This window comes from Cololabis saira, chromosome 11 (assembly GCF_033807715.1).
Source record: "Cololabis saira isolate AMF1-May2022 chromosome 11, fColSai1.1, whole genome shotgun sequence".
Taxonomy (NCBI): Eukaryota; Metazoa; Chordata; class Actinopteri; order Beloniformes; family Belonidae; genus Cololabis; species Cololabis saira.
Window position 1 is genome coordinate 31,785,897 of NC_084597.1, and position 19,967 is coordinate 31,805,863.

The 19,967-nt window shown below is 40.0% G+C and overlaps 1 protein-coding gene across 5 annotated transcripts in view; it reads left to right on the plus strand.

The window, feature by feature from the left end:
* Positions 1-256: 256 nt before the first annotated feature.
* Positions 257-19,967, plus strand: part of LOC133455370 (ankyrin-1-like) — a 105,081-nt gene continuing 85,370 nt past the window's right edge. For all 5 annotated transcript variants that reach the window (XM_061734361.1, XM_061734362.1, XM_061734364.1 and 2 more), the window contains exon 1: positions 257-686. In XM_061734361.1, coding sequence (XP_061590345.1) covers positions 561-686 — 126 coding nt within the window. In that variant the 5' untranslated portion in view covers positions 257-560. The remainder of the gene's footprint in view (positions 687-19,967) is intronic.

Genomic DNA, 19,967 nt, shown 5'->3' on the forward strand with positions numbered 1-19,967 from the left:
TTGTAGCTATCTTATGCAAAATGCAACAGCTTTTGTAAAGAAAATACCTTTCATTATGTAGGAAACTGGAGATATGAAGAGGACATTTGACTGATAGAGTGGAGAGCTCTGCAGCAGCATCCCCACTGTGCTCAACCCAGAACTGCGTGACTGTTCTCAGCAAACGGAGAGAGAAGAAGGAGAGAGGAGATAAGGGAGGAATGTAGGAAAAAAAGAAGGGGGAGGGGAGGCAGCTCAGCGCAGTGCTGGATGACTGAATGAGTAGCAGCCGTGGCACAGACAGCAGCATCAGCACCACTAGCCGTAGTATCCTTCTTTGTGGATGATGAAGGCTGCAGGTTGTAGGAGCATCCTCACACATATCTGGACATAGACTTTTCTTGCCCGCTTGCCTTTCACACAAATGTTGTGGCCACCAGAGAGGACGCAGTGAGTGACAGGGGCTCGGGGGACAGAGGGACACGGGAAGAGGAAACAGGGACGACTGGTGGTTATAGTGCAAGAGAGAGGAGGGCTGGAGCGACGGCGACTGGGGCAGTAGCAACAATAGCAGCGGCACCATGGCACAAGCCGCCAAGCAGCTCCGCAAGACCAAGGACCTCGCAGAGGCCGCCGCCCAGGAGCAGAGGGAGAAGGAGGAGGAAAAGATAAAAAAGAGGAATCGATCTAGGGATCGCAGGCGCAAGGTAAGGCTGGTTTTCTCAGGAGACTGGGGAGGTGACAGTTCCAACCCTTTTATCCCTATCCATCTCTCTTTCTGACAATCTGTCTCACTCCATCCATTCTGCTTGTTTAGTTGGGATGCAATTACACAAGTATAATTACACTGGTAGTCTTGTGGTCTGAGCTAGTGCGTGTGGCTGTGCCTGTGTCTGTCCCTGCTTGTGTGTGTGTGTGTGTGTGTGTGTGTGTGCGTGCGTGCGTGCATGCGTGTGTGTGTGGGTGTGTGCGTGTGTATGTGGGTGTGTGTGTGTGTGGGGGGGGTTAAGCAGCCAAGCATGTATGCTCTGGTACGGCTTGTGTCTGCTCCATCAGATATTTAGCTATGGGGTAAGAAAAATAAGTCTTATGACGACTGTTTGTACCACTGGCATTGTGACTAATACTCCCTGTAGGTAAAATAACAGGAGATATCATCGTTTTCTTCATTTACCTGACAGTGCTTCAGGGGGTGCATATTAATGAAGAGCAAGTTCACCCTATTGTATATACATATATTTGTGGAAAAAATCCTAGTCACTATTGACATGCTTTGCAAATGTTCACAGATTTGGTGTCCCCATATTGCATGTCTTTTTGTGTGTTTTTTGTTTTTTTTTTCTCATTGGGGAGATGTAAAATGGAGGGGGAAGATGGAGGTACATTAATAGTAGATGCTGTAACTGTAATGCATTTGAGTTTCTTTGGATACATGTGCTACATGGGTTGGGTAAAAAAGAAATCTAACATTAGATGTGTTGATTTATTTTTGCTAATAAAGAATAATGAAAAACTGTTGTCACAATCAAGACACAGTATATATCATCTAATTTCCAGGGTTGTGCTGCCTTGCACTCATGCCTTGATGTGTTAAATGATTAATGGAAATAGAAGTTCTGTTGGGAAAGGTGGTTTTTGCAGAGATGAAGAAATCGCAGGATTTTTTTTTTTTTAGGGGCTGTTTGTTTGATGAAATGTTAGTTGACTCCTATTTTTGTAAGACTATTTTATATGTTGCCAGCAGCAGAAGAGAAAGGTGTCTTTTGGTATTTCATTGTGTGCATGAAAGAAGGAAATTTGTTTTTATCATGAAAACGTCAATGCAATACACAGATGGATCAATAGAGTGCTAATTAACCCCCAGTTGCAAGATTACACATGAAGTCTGCAGAGAGCCTGTGATACCTGTTGGAATGCAATCGGTTTCCTCATTTAATATGCTTGGCAGTATAAAACCTTTCTTTTGTTTTGTCTATTTTTTAATTGGAAGAGTTTGCTTTGATAGTTTGGATTTTGTTAATTTGCTTGTTTAATTAAATTTGTTAAATGTTTTTCTCCTGTTTTTCTTTTTTGGCTTATGTTTAAGTTACTCACACTTTACAGATAGTAGGTTGTATTAAGACATTGAAAGTATTCTACTTTTATACTTTTTACTTTTCTGCTAGGTGTAAAAGGTAAAGAAATCTACTGATTTTCTAATCTGGCATAAAAGTTAAAATCATGTCTTGTTAAGCTGCATTCCTGCTGACCAATGTGCATGATCTATTTGCAACACTAAATGAAAGATGCGTACCTTATGGAAATATGGTTGCCCTAGTTAGAGCACCTAATGTGAGAATTCAGAGTAAATCCTAAATATTTTGATTGGGCTCATTTAATTTGTGACAACATCAGCCCTGGTAATTTTAATATTACCTGTTGCACCGTTAAGCTTGACAGTCACACGTGAGCCACTAAGACATGAGTACATATTAACCCACAAGAACATCTCCCTTTCAGCTAAAGTGAATATATTATACAAACAGTGAAGTTCACTCTTTGTGTGATGGGAAGGTTTGTGTCTGAAAATATTTCTTTCAATTTGCTGATTTACGAAGAGCTGTGACCTCACAGACCCAGATCAGGGTGGAATTTATGGTGTCATATTAATGTCCTATCCCAAAAGCGTAATAAAACGGTCACCGGCAGGTTGTCTTAATCAAGTTTCAGAATTACGCCGCCCAAGAGCAAGAAAGCAAACCTCTCAAATGAAGGATATCGTGTTTTTTTACATCCAAGACCTCTTCATGTATGCAAGATATCCTTTCCCGTGCACAAGAGGCTCTTTTTAACTACTGGCAGAGGCCATCTGAACCTTCTCAGTTAATGTTATTCTCAGCATTTATTTATTTAACTTGAATCAAACTGATTTTTGACAGTTTAGAGGTGGAGGCTATTGATTGTATTGACTAGCTCATGACTAATCATTTTAAGTACAATCACGAAGATGTCCACCTTTAGTTTGATGGAAATAACAGTACAGGTAGCCCATAAGGGTGGCACATTTAGAAGAAACAGTGATGATGGCAACTAAAAATGAGATGCTTAATGCACTTGTTAATCTCAACCCCCAAGCTGTCAAAAGATGTAGTGGTTCAAGGGAAGCGCTCCCGTTGATTTATAAAGGTCCTGAGTTCACAGATCAGGCTCTGTAACTTATCCAGTGGCTTGGTTTTCGCACAAAGCTTGATCTCTCCCTTAAAGTACAGCTGCTTTTTTACTCTTGGACTTCTCAGTGTTGCAGCCACAATTGATGAATTTGTTCTCAAGCCAGCTTACAAACTTACTCGTTTTGCCCATTTACATTCCGTACAAGGGGGAAAGAGGCTTCAAAAGCACTCTTCAGAAAACCTTTAGGTGATGTATACAGCGAATTGACGGTCAAGATCCGTGAAGACGTCCTATGATGTACAACCTGCTAACGACAGGTGAGTAGTGAAGACAAGTGCCAGATTCCACCTCCTGAAGACCGTTATTATGAACAGAGTAGGGCTGCAGCTATCGAATATTTTAGTAATCGAGTATTCTACTGAAAATTCAATCGATTAATCGAGTAATCGTATAAAACATATTTTTGTTTAGTTAAAGAGCAATTATAAATATACATAAGATGTTAGATGTTAATTGATATTACTAAGACTATCTAAAACCTAAAAATGCCATTACACCTGATAACACACATCACTTAAAAGGTTAGGTGTTTTTCCCACGTGTTTCAATTGAACTTTCATTTGTGTCAAGCACATTTTAAGTTTTAAGTTAAAGTATAAGATTTTAAGTTTTGGCAGTGTTCAAAATAAAATTATGAGACCTGCTGTATTGGAGCACATTAGGCACCAGTGCTGCTTGTTTTATCCATGAATGACTACAGAGCTAAATTGAAAACTACCCAGTTAGCTTTATTACGTTTTTATTCTTCTGACATTTTCTACTTTTTCTTTTAGTTAAAACTGTAGCGGGAACAGATGTTTAGAGGAACCTATGTATGTACCGGGTTAGAGGGGGAACATATAGGAGAACAGACCAGAAGAATATAGCGTGGATTGAAAATAAAAGTTAAGCACTGAGCTACATGTCTCCCATCTGGGCCATTGCAGACTGCCTGAGCTTGGCATGCTACAAAAACCAAACATATCTGCCGCCTCTTTCTTCTTTCTTTACGTGCGCGGCATCAGCGTGTTGTGCCGCATTAAATGTAGTCCGGGCAAAACACCTGCTTTGAGCTGGCAAAATGAAACGATTCCTCGAGGCAGAGGAAATTCCTCGATCATTTTTTGTAATCGAATTACTCGAATTATTCGAGGAATCGTTTCAGCCCTAGAACAGAGCTCTAGAGTACGTTTAAAAAAGAGCCATTGCACTGCAAAATTTCACTCACATTTCATTAAAACATCAGGAAATTGTGTCTAATGCATAATGTGTCTCTATTATCTTTGAGGTCAGTAAAAAAAATCCTCTGCACACCAGAACACCTGTTCCCTGTTTTTCTTTGTCTTAGTAATAGTAATACTACTATTTCGGATATTTTTCAGCACCTGCTCCAGCTGTGCTATATTCGTTTTTAAAGTGCTTGAATGAATAATGCACACTGTCATATTCACATATTCATGATTGGCCTTCTTATAAAGTTGCTGCAGTCTATGCACAATTGAGCGTTAACTGTTCATTTATTTAGGCCCAGTACTACTTTCTTTCACCTTGAAAAAGTCAAAAAGCAGTTCATAGTAGTCTGGTGGTTTTCGTAACCCTAAAGGGACATTTATAACAACAATGAGCAACATCTCATTACAGAAACCGATCCTGTCTCACTGGCTCTGACTGATGTCCCTCACCTTCACAACAGTGATTGATTATGCTTCTTCACTGTGAATCAATTAATCTTGCCTGTGAATCTCATATATCTGAAATGTTTTTCATTGGTAGAAAATTGCATTTATGCTCACGGATGGAGAATGGGGGGTTCAAAGAGATAGAGAGGGTAAGAGGAGGCGCACGCGGGTCTTTGGAGGTTAATTGGCTCCACTTGGGGTTGAAATCAAGCTCAGAAACATGGGATCACTCTTCCCTATAACTCTCCTTTAATCTGCAGAGGAAGTAGCTCTGCTTGCTAAGGTGCTGCGTAGTTTTGGGGAAGACTACTGTCATGTACTTCATCTCTTTAAACTGCTTTCTCTGACCGTTTACTGTGATTTTACTAGTTTACCTTAAACACCTAAATCATTTTTTCTTTTCATGGTCTACTTTATATAAGAACTGTAGCTCTTGGTTTAAAAAATGATTATCTTAGGTCTTGTTTGGACAGGAACGAATGAAAATCTGATGAAAACATGAAACTGATGTCTAAATCACAGAGAGAGTAAATGGCTAGTAATGGTCTAGATCTAAAGTAATGGGCAAAATAGACCTTCTTACAATGTTATGGTTTCATCTGGTCATTAATAATAATAGGAAATGAGGTTAGCACAACCTCAGATTTTCATGATGTTGGGATACGGTAAAGAAGAAGAAGACAAATATGATCCACAAACATCTCCATCATCTCTGGGCCAAAGCTAATTTAAGATGGACTGAAGCAAAGTGGAAAACTGTCTCGTGGTTCAGATCACATCAAAACTTAATATTCTCTTTGAACCCACGGATGGTGTGTCTCTGGACTAAAATAGTAAAGTATCATCCAGCTTGTTATCAGTGCTCATTTCAAAAGCCTGTGTCTTTGATGGTATGAGGATTAATTACTGTCATTGCATTGGAATTTCAATTTTTTTATTATTTTTTTTTATTCTTGCTATGCTAACCTTGTTAGTCTTGGTCATATTTATTTGTACTCTTTTATATTGGAATAATTATTTTGTACATGTAGAGCATGTACAGTAGAATGATTATATATATATATATATATATATATATATATATATATATATATATATATACACACACACACACACGTATTTTCCGCACTGTAAGACGCACTTAAAATCTTTAATTTTTCTCAAAAATCTTCAGTGTGCCTTATTGTCAGCTGAGCCTTATTAATGAAGTTTGTTGTGATTACCGACCTCAAACCATTTTATGTGGTACACTGCGCTCCAAAATCTGTCAAATTTGGTAAGCGACGAAGCCGCTCCGCTTGATTGATTGTGAAATTAACGGTTGATATTGCTACCGTTAGAATAACCGTTCACACTAAGAATAAAACAATATGAACCCTAGAAGGCAAAATAACATGCCTGGCCAAGAAAACTTCACACAATAACTAATTTCTGTCTCTGTGCAGCTTTGCTTTAGGACAAACAAGGCCTTGGGCGTGGGTTACCACGTGAGGGAGGACAAACTTTTCCTCATGGTGGCCGTCAATTTCTCTGCAAGGAAGAAAAAGATGCGCAGTGAGCTCGACCTCACCAGGGAGGAGATAGAGGAAAAAACACCGGATCCCCTTACTCATCGTATGTTACTGAGCCAGGTAGCTGGGCTTTATGACCCCCTTGGTCTGGCGACACGCCTGAAACAGATGGGTGTCATTGTTGTTGTCAAAGGAGGGCCTTTCAAGAGGCTGGTACGTTGACTAAAGTATACGTGGGATAAATCACTGTCTCGCAACCTGCACGGGAGGGCGATCAAACTTTTTAAAGAGTATGCCCAGCTGAGCACCATCACTTTCCCCAGGAGTAGTACACCTTCCGGCTGGCTGGGTAAGCCCTGCGGGATGACATTTTCCGATGGGAGTTATGACTCGTATGGGGCGGCTCTCTACTTGCGCTGGGAGACTTCAGGGGGTGATGTGACTCAGCTTGTGGAGTCAAAGGCTAAATTGACCCCCATTGACCAGAAGGGCGACGCTGTTAAAGCAGAAATCTGCGCTGTCCCCGGTCAGTACAACGTGGCCGACTTAGTCACAAGGGGGTGTTCCCCTGAGCAGCTTGATGGTAACTCTTTGTGGCAGAGAGGTCCTGAGTTCCTGACCAGGGCGGTAGAGGAGTGGCCCATGAAGTCTGCTGCAGAGGTGGCCTCCGGTACCAGGGACGTGGTGAGTAAGCTCCAAAGGAAAGCTTTCTCTGCCATCGTTACAAGGGTTCGAGCAAAGAAGTTGTCAGCTTAAGGCGGTCCTCCCTGTGTGGGTGCCATAATTGGGGATGGGGGATCCTCGCCAGACACTGCAAAACAGTCGTCAGCATCTAGCGCCTGCAGTAAGGAGAGGTTTTGGGCGTCGGCTCTGGTAAGGCCGATTCAAGGTTTGCTACACTGATCGGACTCTGTGGGGTTGTGGGATACCTTCGCAGAGCCTTGCACTTCTGGTTGCTTGGCAGAGATCTAACCAGCGTGCGAGAACAGTGGGAGGCAGTACGCACAGTCCAGAAGCGAGAGGAAGCATTCAAAGACTTATGTCTCGCAGCCCAGACAGGTGGGACCTTCCCCACGACGACATTCAACCATCTGGTTGTGAACAAGAACAGAGCAACGGGCCTGTTGTTGTGCCACAGCCGGATCCAGTCTGTTGATAAAGGGGGATATGGGGTCCTACTGATCCCCTACAGGGAGCATATCAGCACCCTCCTTGCTGAAGAAGTCCACCGGGTCAACCATGAAAGCGTTGCTGGAACCCTCCTTTGGATGAGGAAGAGAGCTTGGGTGGTGCAAGGCTCTAGACTTGCTCGAAAAAGTGTGGACTTTTGTATTCATTGTCGGAATTGCAGAGCCAAATTGTGCTCTCAAGTACTGAGCAATCTCCCTTCTGTACGGACTGAGCCAGCAGCTCCGTTCGAGTACACAACGCTGGACCTGTTTGGTCCATACACAGTCAGGGACAGTGTGAGGCAGCACACGGAGGGTCTGGGGCACGGTCTTCAGTTGTATGGCCTCGGGAGCTTTTCATGCAGATTTGGTTGAGGACCTATCAACTGAAGGCTTTCTCATGACTTATCAGCGTTTCACCGCACTAAGAGGCCATCCCCGTAAGCTCTGGTCCAACCAGGGCACCAACTTTGTGGGGGCCAGAGCTGTGCTGAAGGATTTCTACAGCTTCCTGGCAGGTATCGACAAGGAGGTAGTCCAAAGGAAAGCAGTTGTGGCTGGGACTGACTGGGTCTGGGAGTTTAGCCCAGGGGATTCGCCGCATCGGAATGGTGCAGCGGGGGCAGCTGTCCATGTGTGGAAGAGGTCATTTAGCAGTGTTAGTGAGGATGGCAACTTGACCATCCTGCATTTCCAAACCCTGCTCTACCTGGCTGCCAACCTTTCCAATGAGAGGCCAATCGGAGCCAGGGCTCCGGTTCAGGAGGAGATTGTCTGCTATCACTGGCAACGATGAACCAATCAGAGAACAGGACGTAGTATGATGCTGACCTCCGCCACTTTTTATTTGTGGATGTGTGGAAGACAAATGGTTTAAAATGTTAAGTTTAAAAAGTTACAACAGAGTTGTTGTGAATGAGTTTTGTTTTGCTTTATATATGTTTTATCATGTGCCTTATGTATCAAAATCGACCCATTAATTGATATAGCGGTGCGCCTAATGGGGCGCAAAATGCAGTATGTATATAAAAAATTTTAAAAATACAATGAACGATGTAAAGAAGGGGGGAAGGACGATTGTTCTTGTTTTAGGTCCAAATTACAGGAGCTAATATGATCTCAAAGAAAACATCACAAGGTTATTTATGAATGTGTGTATCCTATGTCATTGTATGTAAAATGTTAAGACTTTGTAAAAGAGGATGTCACTTGTTTTTCCTAAGCAATGACTTGCTTTCTTTTTAGAAGGTGCTTGCCTTGTAACATTTTCTGCACAAAGTACTTTACTCTGGCAGCTGTAGTTCTGTGGCATCATATGACACTATTACTCGAACTGTGTTTACTAAATACTGGCACTCTCAGTCAATTCGCAACAGAATACCTCACCACAAGTCTAAGTCTAAGACTACAAATTTGAATTCAACCTTGGTATCCTGTTTGAGTAAAAAACAAAAACAAAACAATGTAAGCATTTATTTTCTTTGGACATAATCAGGTAAAGTGTAGTGCAAATCATCCATCCACTCTCAATCATATATCTATGATACAAATAATTGGTAAAATTGGCATTCATTGAAAAGTTCACCTTCAAATAGCATTGCTAATAGTTTAGTTCATGTCCTCATGTCCAAACCTTTTATTGTGGTGCCCAGCATGAGGGTCCTTGCGGCTGTGCATTTCCCTGTTTCCCTTCAGACTTGCACTTAATACGATGATGGATCCAAAGATCTGTTAATGGATGTTGTGTGGTTCGTGTACTTTGCGTGAGTGATCATATTTTTATGTATGTGTGCCTTTGTGGTTAGATATGGTTTTGTGTGTGTCTAATTTTACTTTTAAATAATCTTATGGATACTTGACACTTGTTTGGTGAATCACTCATCTGTCTTTCTTCCTTCCTTTGCTTCAGTGCCTCCTTTTATCCTCCTGCAAAACAAGGAAAGGGGGAAATTCTTAGAAGTAATTTTCAGTGGCTTCTCACTTTGGAAATCATAAGTTGTTGGATATATTCAAAGTCAGCTTTATTGTCAATACTGCAATATGTATTAGTCATACAGAGAATCAAAATTGCATTACTCTCAAACCCGCGACATTAACAAATGTACACACACACAAAATAAAGGCATGAAATATAAGGCACATAGGTTGCAGTGAGAGTTCAAAAGTTGTTAATATTGCAAATAGAGCAGTTATGACACAGATAGAAACAGTCCAATATGTGGATCATTGCTATGGATGATTAAAAAGTTAAGCTTATTTTGAGTTTTATGACTTTGTGACTGGTGTAAAGTGACTGAGGTGCAGAGAGGATGAGATGGCGAAAAAATTGAGTTTGTGGGAGAGAAACAGAGAGAGAGGTGTTGGGTGGTTTGCTGAGGTGTCCATAGTTCAATGGGATGTCAAAGGTCTTGTGTAGGGGGCAGAAGAGGGCAGAGCAGGGAGAGAGTTCAGCTTCCTGATGTCATGATGAAAGAAGCTTTCCTTCAGCGTGCTGGTCATGGCCCAGATGCTTCGTAGTCTCCTTCTGGATGGCAGCAGTGTAAAGAAGTGGTGTGAATGGTGTGTGGGGTCTCCCGTTCAGGTGAGATGGGTGTTGTAGATGTCTTGGAGGGGGCAGAGAAGGATGCCGATGATCTCCTTAGTTGCCCTCACTATGCAATAAAGCGTCTTCCTGCAGGTGACAGTGCAGGCTCCGTACCACACAGTGATGCAGCTAGACAGAATGCTCTCAACAGCACCCCTTTATAAAGGTGCACTTAATGGATGAAGGAGCTCTGGCTCATATGAGCTTGCAGAGGAAGTAGAGGCACTGGTATGCCTACTTGGTCAGAGATGCAGGAGATGTCCTCAGTGATGAGTACACCAAGGAATTTGCTGTTCACCAGCTCCAATGTAGCACCGTCGATAGAGCTGTGTGCTGACTGTCTGCTCTCCAAAAGTCCGACAATCTCCTTTGTCTTCTTCACACTCAGGGAGAGGTTATGGTCTCTGCACCACAAGGCCAGAAGGTGCACCTCGTTCCTGTAGTCTGTTTCATCTCCTCTGGAAATGAAACAGATGTCATGTCCAAGAAACTTTAAGTTGTGTTTAGTGTTGTCTTGTGTCTATGTTGTCTCGTGGCTTCCTGTTTTATTTTGAAATCTAACTCTCCTCTCGTTTCAGGTAACTTGCCCCTTCCCCTCGTGTGTTTTCCTGCTGTCTGATTGTCGACCCCGCCCTGATTTGTTCCACCTGTTTCCCATTACCTTGTGTGTGTGGGTACTTAGAGTTTGTGTTCCCCTTTGTCCTGTGCCAGTTCGTCTTGTCTGCTGCGTCAAGTGTTCGAGGTTCCATGTCAGGCAATTTGTTAAAGTCTGGTTTTGTATTTCTTTGTGTTTTTGCAGTTTGAGAATTTTCCTCTGTGTAGTGAATTTTTGCTGATACTTTGCATTAAAAGATTGTTTTATTTTGAACTTGTCTCCGGTCATGCATTTGAGTCCAGGTCTTAGTTCTGTCGTGACAACAGACTATAGATTAGATTAGATTTATTACAGTTATGTCGACTGCAATCTTCACAAAAATGTTGTGGAATAATGTTGCTAAATGCTGAGCTGAAGTCTGTGAACAGTATTAGAGCATAAGTGTCCTTATTTTCCAGATGAGGGAGAGGTGTGTGGGTGCTGTGGAAACTACATCCACATATAGTTGATGCACTCACCAAAAAGTTCTGCTTTATGCAGCTGAATACATCAGAGTAGATATTATTCTCTTACATCATAGCGTTTGATAAACAAGGGAAGTATGAGTGCAGGCCTTCATGTGATGAAATAGCAGGAGGAAAGTGTCTACAGTGAAAATCTGTAGAACTGACAGCTGCAAGCTACATTCATATGTGAACTGATCTATATCAAGTCAGACAGACTAGACATTATTTAATATGGGTTTTATATATTATACTAGAGTGCATAATAGTCAATAGTAGTAATAGTACGTAACTGAAAAAGACAAAAAAGAAAATCTGTTGAGATTTTCTCACAAATGGCCAAGTTTCTTTATTCTCATCTCACACTGCTGCTCATAGCTGCCATGGACAGGCCACTAGTAATGACATCACCGAGGTTACTGATTAGAAACCACAGTCCATAGCATTAACGCCTAAAGCTCTGTACACCAAACGCGCGTCTTTTTGTTGTTGTTGATTCTGAATGGTTTATCAAAATCTCTCATTTATCCATCCTTCTATGCAAACGACTTGTTCACGTGTCTTGTAAGCGTAAACGCTGGGTAATTTCATTCATGAGCCTCGGTGATTGTGTGCAAAGTTGAGCCTGTGTACCAGAATGAAAAACCAAAGGTTATGTGTTATTTTTCAGTCCACCTCTACTGAAGAAGACAACAAATCCAAAAAGTTTTGGGATTTGTTTTACAATACAGTTTACACTGTGTACTTCTTAACATACTCATTGAAACACATAATTTATATATTTTCTCTGATTTCCTTTGATATGTAGTAAGTATTGCTAATCTTTGGTTTATGGTCACTCTGGCAAACTGCTGGGTGCTTCACTCAGTTTTACTGCAAAGAATAAAATATACAAAGACAGTTTTGTCATCTCTTTATTTCACTTCACACCATTTTCTGCTCTCTTCTGTCACAGTTTTTATAGTCCAATCTTCAAAATTTATGGTAAAATGAATATTTTAGACGAGAGAACAGAAATGAGTGGCATTTCTGTGGTTGCTTGTGATGTTTCATCCCCTCTGAGGAAAAGGGAGGATAGGATGAGCCAAGGTCGAGTGCAGCAAAGCAGCACTCTGGCCAGCCCGAAGCTGCCGCAGGCTATATTTACCTGGCTGCATAGGATTACACTGCATCTGAGAGCCCAGCCTCCCATCTGTCTACACACCACTACTGTGTGGCAGCTGAGCAACCTGCGATGATACTGTATCTATTTCTACCTGCTCAGACAACGCAGATGATTCAAGAATAGAAGCATGATGGCCGATATTTATCTAACCTCTCTGAGGATTTATCTAGGACTCCACTTTGTCACATATATTTTGATCTGAATTGAATTGAATTTAATTTTTATTTCGAACATGAAACAGTAGTGAATACAAAACAAAACAATAATAAATAAATGTAAATAAGAAAACAAAGGAACATGCATCCACCATAATTAACATGCTCGAAAAGGAGTAGGAAGAAGTAAAAAGTATTAAATCCTACCACCTATACTATATTTTATTATGATCAAAATTAATTTAATTTATATGCAAAAAACAAAAGATCAATATATAAACATCAATAATAATACATCCTCACACCTATATACACTGATATAAATATACCCATTTATAAATTAATATATCAGTCTCAACAATATACAAAAAAGAAAAGAAAACAAAAAAAACAAACAACTCATAACTGCAAAGTCCCACCCCAAAAGCAATCAAAACCCCTGCAAACCCCCTCCTCCCTGTATCTTGTAAAAATCATTTGTTTATATTTGTTTTTAAACTGTTTGATGCTTGGACATTGCTTCAGATCCACACTCAATCTGTTCCAGAGCCTTACTCCCTTATTTGTTATGAAGAATCTTTTCATTGTAGTTCGATATTGCTGAATCTTGAAATTTATGTTTCCCTTAAATCATACCCTCCCTCTCTTTCATGAAATAGTTTCTGTGAGTGATTTGGTAATAAATTGTTCCTTACTTTGTATAGAAATTGTGCTGTTTGGAATTCTACCATATCATAAAGTTTTGTTATTTTAGACTTTACAAATAATGGATTGGTGTGTTCAAGATAACCGACCTTGTGAATTATTCTGATGGCTCTTTTTTGCAGTATGAATAGTGGCTCTAGTTTACTTTTGTATGTATTTCCCCACACTTCTGTGCAGTAGTTTAAATAAGTTAAGACTAGTGAAGAGAACAGAGTGTGGAGAGATTTGTTATCTAAAAAGTGCCTTGATTTGGTCATTACAGAAATGCTTCGAGATCCTGTCATTTTATTATCACCCCGAGGAATTTAATTCCGTGTACTCTTTCTATCTCAACCCCCTCTATCTGTACCTGTGCTTGGTGATTTATTTTTCTGTTACCAAATATCATTTTTGTCTTGCTCTTAATGAAAGCTTGTTTTTGTCAAACCAGTTTTTAATTTTGATGAATTCTGAAGTGATAATGTCCAAAAGTTGCTGTAAATTCTCATCTGATCCGATTATATTTGTGTCATCTGCAAATAGGATGAATTTGAGTACTTGTGATATTTTACATATATGTCGTTGATGTAGATGATGAATAATTTAGGACCCAACACTGACCCCTGTGGGACGTCACACACAATGTCCAAACATCTTGACTGGTATTCTCCCATTTTTCACAAATTGCTCCCTGTTTTTTAGATAACTTCTCACGCACTCTAGTGCCAGTCCCCTAATCCCATATTGTTCTAATTTATTGATTAATATTTTATGATTTATGGTATCAAATGCTTTCTTTAGATCTATGAATACCCCAACAGCGTATTTCTTTTTATCTATGGAATTTGTGGTTTCTTCAATTAGTTCAATTAAGGCGTGTGATGTTGATCGGTTTTTTCTGAATCCATATTGATTATCAGTGAGTAAGCTTTGCTTCTCTATGAAATTGTCTAACCTGTTATTGAAAACTTTTTCCAGCATTTTTGAGAACTATGGGAGAAGAGACACAGGTCTATAATTTGTGAAAAGGTGTTTGTCTCCAGTTTTGTAAAGAGGAATAACTTTAGTTATTTTCATATTATTGGGAAATTGACCAGTTTGAAATGATAAATTGAATATATGGTTTAGGTACATAATGGTTTGGAAATCCCATGAATTACCCTTTTTACAATTTTCATGTCCATGTCATTTGTTTTTCTTTTTACAAGCATTCTGCAATCTCTTTGACATCCATTGATTATATTTATACTTCTGTTTTCTACAGTATTGTTTAATTGGACAGTTTTTATCATACAGTATTTATATATTATAAATATATATTAATAATCTTAGAAATTCATCATACTGTATGCTTTATCAGTATCATTTTCTTTATATATCCAATCCCAATCATGTTTTAGTAACTCATTTTTAAATACCTCCATGGATTCCTCTGTCCTAACCCTTCTGTACAGTGGTATCTTGTCCTGTTTGTTTTTTATATGGTTATGGATCTGAAAGTTTTACCGACTTGTGTCTGTATACTTCGATAAAAGGGAAGAATCTGTTTTTTTCTGCAGAACTTTAGTGTCAATGTCCACCTGCAGCCCTGGTATTGTCACGGCTGTAGCTTAAGGATGTATAGTCCTTGAGAAAGGTGGAGGTGCTGAATGCACGTACTGTAAAACCTCTTCAAGAGTTACAGCTCATCTACCAATCTGCACCTGTACAAAAAAGCATTCATCATCATTGTTAGCAAGGCCATGCCATGTGAAGTACTGGCATGCAGAGGTTTGTGAAGTGGCTGAAAATCTTCACAAAGTTTATCGTGACCCATAGGTCATCTGGCCCGTGGCCTTGAGTAACAAATATTGCTGTGGTGATTACGATGTGACACTGCACATGTTGAAGAGATGGATGAGGGCATGTCTTGCTGATGAGATGTCTAACTTCCTTCACAGTTCACCAGCAAGACACAAATTGCTGAAGAGAAATGACTTGTTGGTTTATTTACACTCCAAGCGTAGATTAGTCCTAGATTTATATGAATACTCAATCAAATGGTAGAAAGCCCTCCCAGATACATAAAAGGAGCATTCTTCAGTTTAAAAAAAATAATATTAATTGACCCACATGTGGATGTGCAGTACCTGACCTAGTGATGCTTTTGACTCATCAGAGCTCATTAGCAAAATTGTGTGAGCGCTGTTAATTCCAACGAATCATTAGAGGGAAAAGTGAAAGTGATGCAGACTGGCACAAAACCCACACACCCACATGGAGACATGCACACACTTAGAGCTGTAGCTGGGCGTTATGTAATGGAATTAGTGCTCCTGAAGGTCTACAAGGATCATGTGGCCTGCAGGAGCTCACTAATGCACTGAAGCAGCCTCTCTCAGGCTCACTCTGACTCCATCACTTTCCTTCACTGACCTAAACGCACTTTACAGTACATGTGCTGTGTAATGGATGTAATGTCTGAACAAAAATGGGAAATTATACATGTATAATGGTTTTCTTGTGTATGCTGTTAGTGTGGACATATTGACACTATTGTACAGGTCTGCATTCGTTAGAAGTCTGAGTTTGCATCTTAGGTTTGATTTTGGGTCATAAACAAAGCTAAATTCGATAAGTGTTCAACATTAAAGAATGTATAGAAACATACCATATACAGTGCAACACAGTGGGATTCAAAAACAATTGCCATGCAATAACATTTGGAGGATTATACTGTTCTTTTATTCACTAACTGTGCTTATTTTCTGTCTAAAAACAGTCTAGCGCCAGTTGCATAATTTAAAAAGAAAACAAACAGATTTATAAAAAAATAAATTAAGCTTCTTTCATCCATTGAAGTATAACTCTGTGTAGATTGGTTGAAGTCTGAGTAAAGCAGAAATAAATCTGCTTTTTAATTTTTCCACACCACTGGAAAAAATTGGTTTTAACCGTTTAACCAAGCGTGGATGATTAAAACACTCTCCAAGAAAATCAAACTGGATTTCAGTTATGACTAAATGAAAATTGGACACAAACTGAGACAAACTAAAATAAAGCAAACTAACAGGAAAATCAGAGCCCCAGTTCATTTTAACCAAATATACACTGAATATTTTAGATATTTTGATTATCATCTTCCGGCTGTGGATGGAGCTAACAACATGCTTAAATTTTGTTGTAACACATACTTTCTTAATGTGGCCGTCTCCTGCTGATCATGCAGTCAAGTCCTTCTGTATCAGCACACTGGTGGCAAAGAGAATGAGTCAATCTAACTGTGATCAGCTGTGGCAGCAGTGCATCTCATCATCTCAACTGCTTCCAAAAGTTGATTAAACCACAAGATGAAAAATATGGCAAGAATCATAATGAGTCTTGACTCTATCTATGCGGCTCTGCACAAATTAAAACGTCAAGTTACACCTGAAACTTTGCTTCTCTTAATGGGTGGATAGCCCTTGCACCTCTGAGTTGGAGTGTTGGCTCATTATAAAGATAATCATGAGTGTATAACTCACTAAATAAGTGCTCATACAGTTCTCTAATAACTAGATTGTAACTCAACCCTTCAATCTACCAAGCATAAATCTGATTTTCCCATCAGCACTGTAGCCTTCCAGCATCTGCTTTACTGCGTTTCAACCTCACTCACACAGAATTAATCCAGTTCTTCTTCATCTTATCAACCCTCTGCTGCTAAAGAGGGCAGGCCAAATTCTGCAAATTCTGGTATCTGGGCAAGATGTTGGTTAGCTGATTAATAAATCTGAGTAATACATCTGATAAATCTGAGTATTTCATTATAAAATGATGGTGTCAGAGTAGGTTCAGCTTTTGCTCTCCTTCAATGACACTCCAACTTACCTACTCTGTTTCACAGAGCCCTGATTTGAGCCCTGCCCCAAACAGAAAAATAAGTCTGAAATTACGTTACCTGGATTTTAATTTTTTTTGTGTGCACCTCCATATACATGTGTAGATAGCAAGGGAAGGTTGTCAGTAGTCAGTGGACTTTCCTTCTGATGACCAATGGAGTAGCTCTTCTCGCTTCACTCAATAACCACACACCCACGAAACCCAAATAAAATCAAAAGGATGCAATGAAAACAGAACACTTTCTGTAAAAAGTATTTTTTTTTTTACTTGTTACGGGACTGAAAAGGCTCAAATTAAACATCAGCAGGTTTCAGAAAGGATCAGTTGCCATTCATTCCCTGATATGACACTCTCTGATGTGACAGCAGCTCACTGACGGCAGCTGGTCTCAGGGACGCAGGGGGTGACCGCCACAGCAGGCCCAAAGTCAGTGTTTCTGCTTAGTTGACTCAAAATTCTTGTTATTCCTTTTTCCTCCACCTCTTTGTAAGTAATTATTTGTCCTCCCCAAGCCATCGTGTGTTTTTGTCTGGAAATATGTTATGTCCATTCCATATAAGTGGAGAAAAGGAAGGGATACTAATTAATGATAAAGCATGTTTGCCAGCTATGTCCTTCACAGAGGTTTCTTGTACGTAGGCATTTAGCTGGAAAATCCACACTGCACTTGTATATATACTTTAATGCTAATTAAATTTTAAACTGTAGATGTAGAATTTATAGAATTATTCTTCCACTGCACCCTCAGTGCTCTTCTCCATCAGCTATCTTGTTCTTGTTACGTATTGTCAATTCTACACCTCCTTCCATCTCACCTTTCTCTTCTTTAGCCACTTTGTGCCGTGTATGCTGCCTCATTAACCTCATACTTTATTTGTGTTCTACGGATTTACTTTAACAGTTTTAGTCTGTTTGAGTCTATAAGTCCCTCTTGATCTATCAGAACTGCTCTGGCCCAGCCAGAGATCAGCGCACAACCTCTGGGGCAGTCTTGTTTTGGCAAGAACTGGAACACCAGCAGCACTGGGTCAGATTTGCACCGGCATCCTTGGTCAGATTGGGGACTGGGGTGTTTGCGGCTCTTTGGCTTTATGTAGGTGTTCATGTGCAGTTTTTTGCGACGTGGCAGGTCACGTCCTCCACCTTTTGAGATGATTCTGAAGTTGAGGGGTGACAGCTAGGTGCCCTTGGGGGCTGGTATGTGTCTGACCAGCAATGTTGAGAAAAGTGGGATTTATCAAACAAACATCCACATGAATGCCAGGATTCAGGTCTTCTCAACACAACCAGTTGTAAACAAAATATGATCAGTAATCACCAATATTAGCAATGTAACACACATCTCCTGTCAATGGTTTTAATGTAGTGAGCTGGTAGTCTCATTTGTAGATAAAGTTGATAGCTATAAACCTTAGCTTTCTACTTTGTACTTGCTGTCATGTCACCTACCGTGACACAGTAATGTTCTGCAATGACCATTGTTTATTTCTATAATCCTTAGTTATAAATCTTATGGTGTTTTTTGTTTCTACTGAAGGAATTTGTAGCAGTGGACAGCACGGTGGCTTAGTGGTTATCACTGTTGCCTCACAGCAAGAAGGTCCCCGGTTTGACTCCCAGGCCCGACAGGGGTCTTGGAGTTTGCATGTTCTCCCCGTGCTTGCATGGGTTCCCTCCGGGTACTCCGGCTTCCTCCCACAGTCCAAAAACATGCATAGTAGGTTAATTGGTGATTCTAAATTGCCCGTAGGTGTGAGCGTGAGTGTGCATGGTTTGTGTGTTTATATGTGGCCCTGCGATGGACTGGTGACCTGTCCAGGGTGTAACCCCTGCCTCTCACCTGAAAATTAGCTGGGATAGGCTCCAACAGACCCCCGTGACCCTAAAGGATAAAGTGGGTATAGATAATGGATGGAATTTGTAGCAGTATGCAGAACCTGCTACTAATTTTCTTAGTTTTTAAACAAACCACTGCGCATAAACTGTTATAAGCCGAATGATGTGACAGCAACATAAAAAACAGTCTCAACATACAAATTGTTTCTCTCTCAAGAGTCAAAGAAGCAGCGAGAATAAACCGGTGAACAATATACAGTGTGTCAATGCTAAGTAGTTTATTGGTTGTGTAAACACATCTCAGTCCACCCACACTGTCTCGTCCTCTCAAACATCGATCAAATATCTGTTTACTCAAGATTCTGGCAGTTAGAAGGAATTCTCTGTGGAAAACTGCACTTGTTGCTGTCAGCCAAACACACTCACCTCCCCTCCCCCGTCTATATCATTCAGCCACTGTAGTAAGTGTTGTTGATTGTTGTTGTTGAACCACACTGCCTCACCACAGCCTTTCTATAGAAGAGCTGAGAAATTAATGTACACTGCTATTTACCCCAATTTTGACTAAAAGTCTTAGAAGTGGCATTGAGTTTTAATTATTGCTTTAAATGATCCAGCAGTTAAACAGTAAACTAAACATACAGAAATCTGTCCTCAAAACCATGAAGATATTAGTTACAGGCCTTTAATCAGAGATTCTTAGACATATTCAAATATTCCTCAGATTTCATTGTCCATTACTCTTCATTAGTCTTTTTTTTTTTTTAGAAATGTGACATCAGCAGCAAGCTGTAATGCACATTTAATCAGTTTTTATAGCAAAGACATCAGCAAACAGCCAGGTATTTCAACACAAATTATCACTATCACTATCCATTAGTATTTTGTTGCCTCAATGTTTTTGTTCTTAACTGACAATAAGGTTGGAAGTAATGTAAAATGTTACTTTGCTATTTATGGAAATCATTTCAACTCTTAACTCATATTAACAGCAAAGCCAAAGAAAACAAAAAATAATCATAATAAAAAGACAAATAGGTGATTGTTTTTTGGGAAC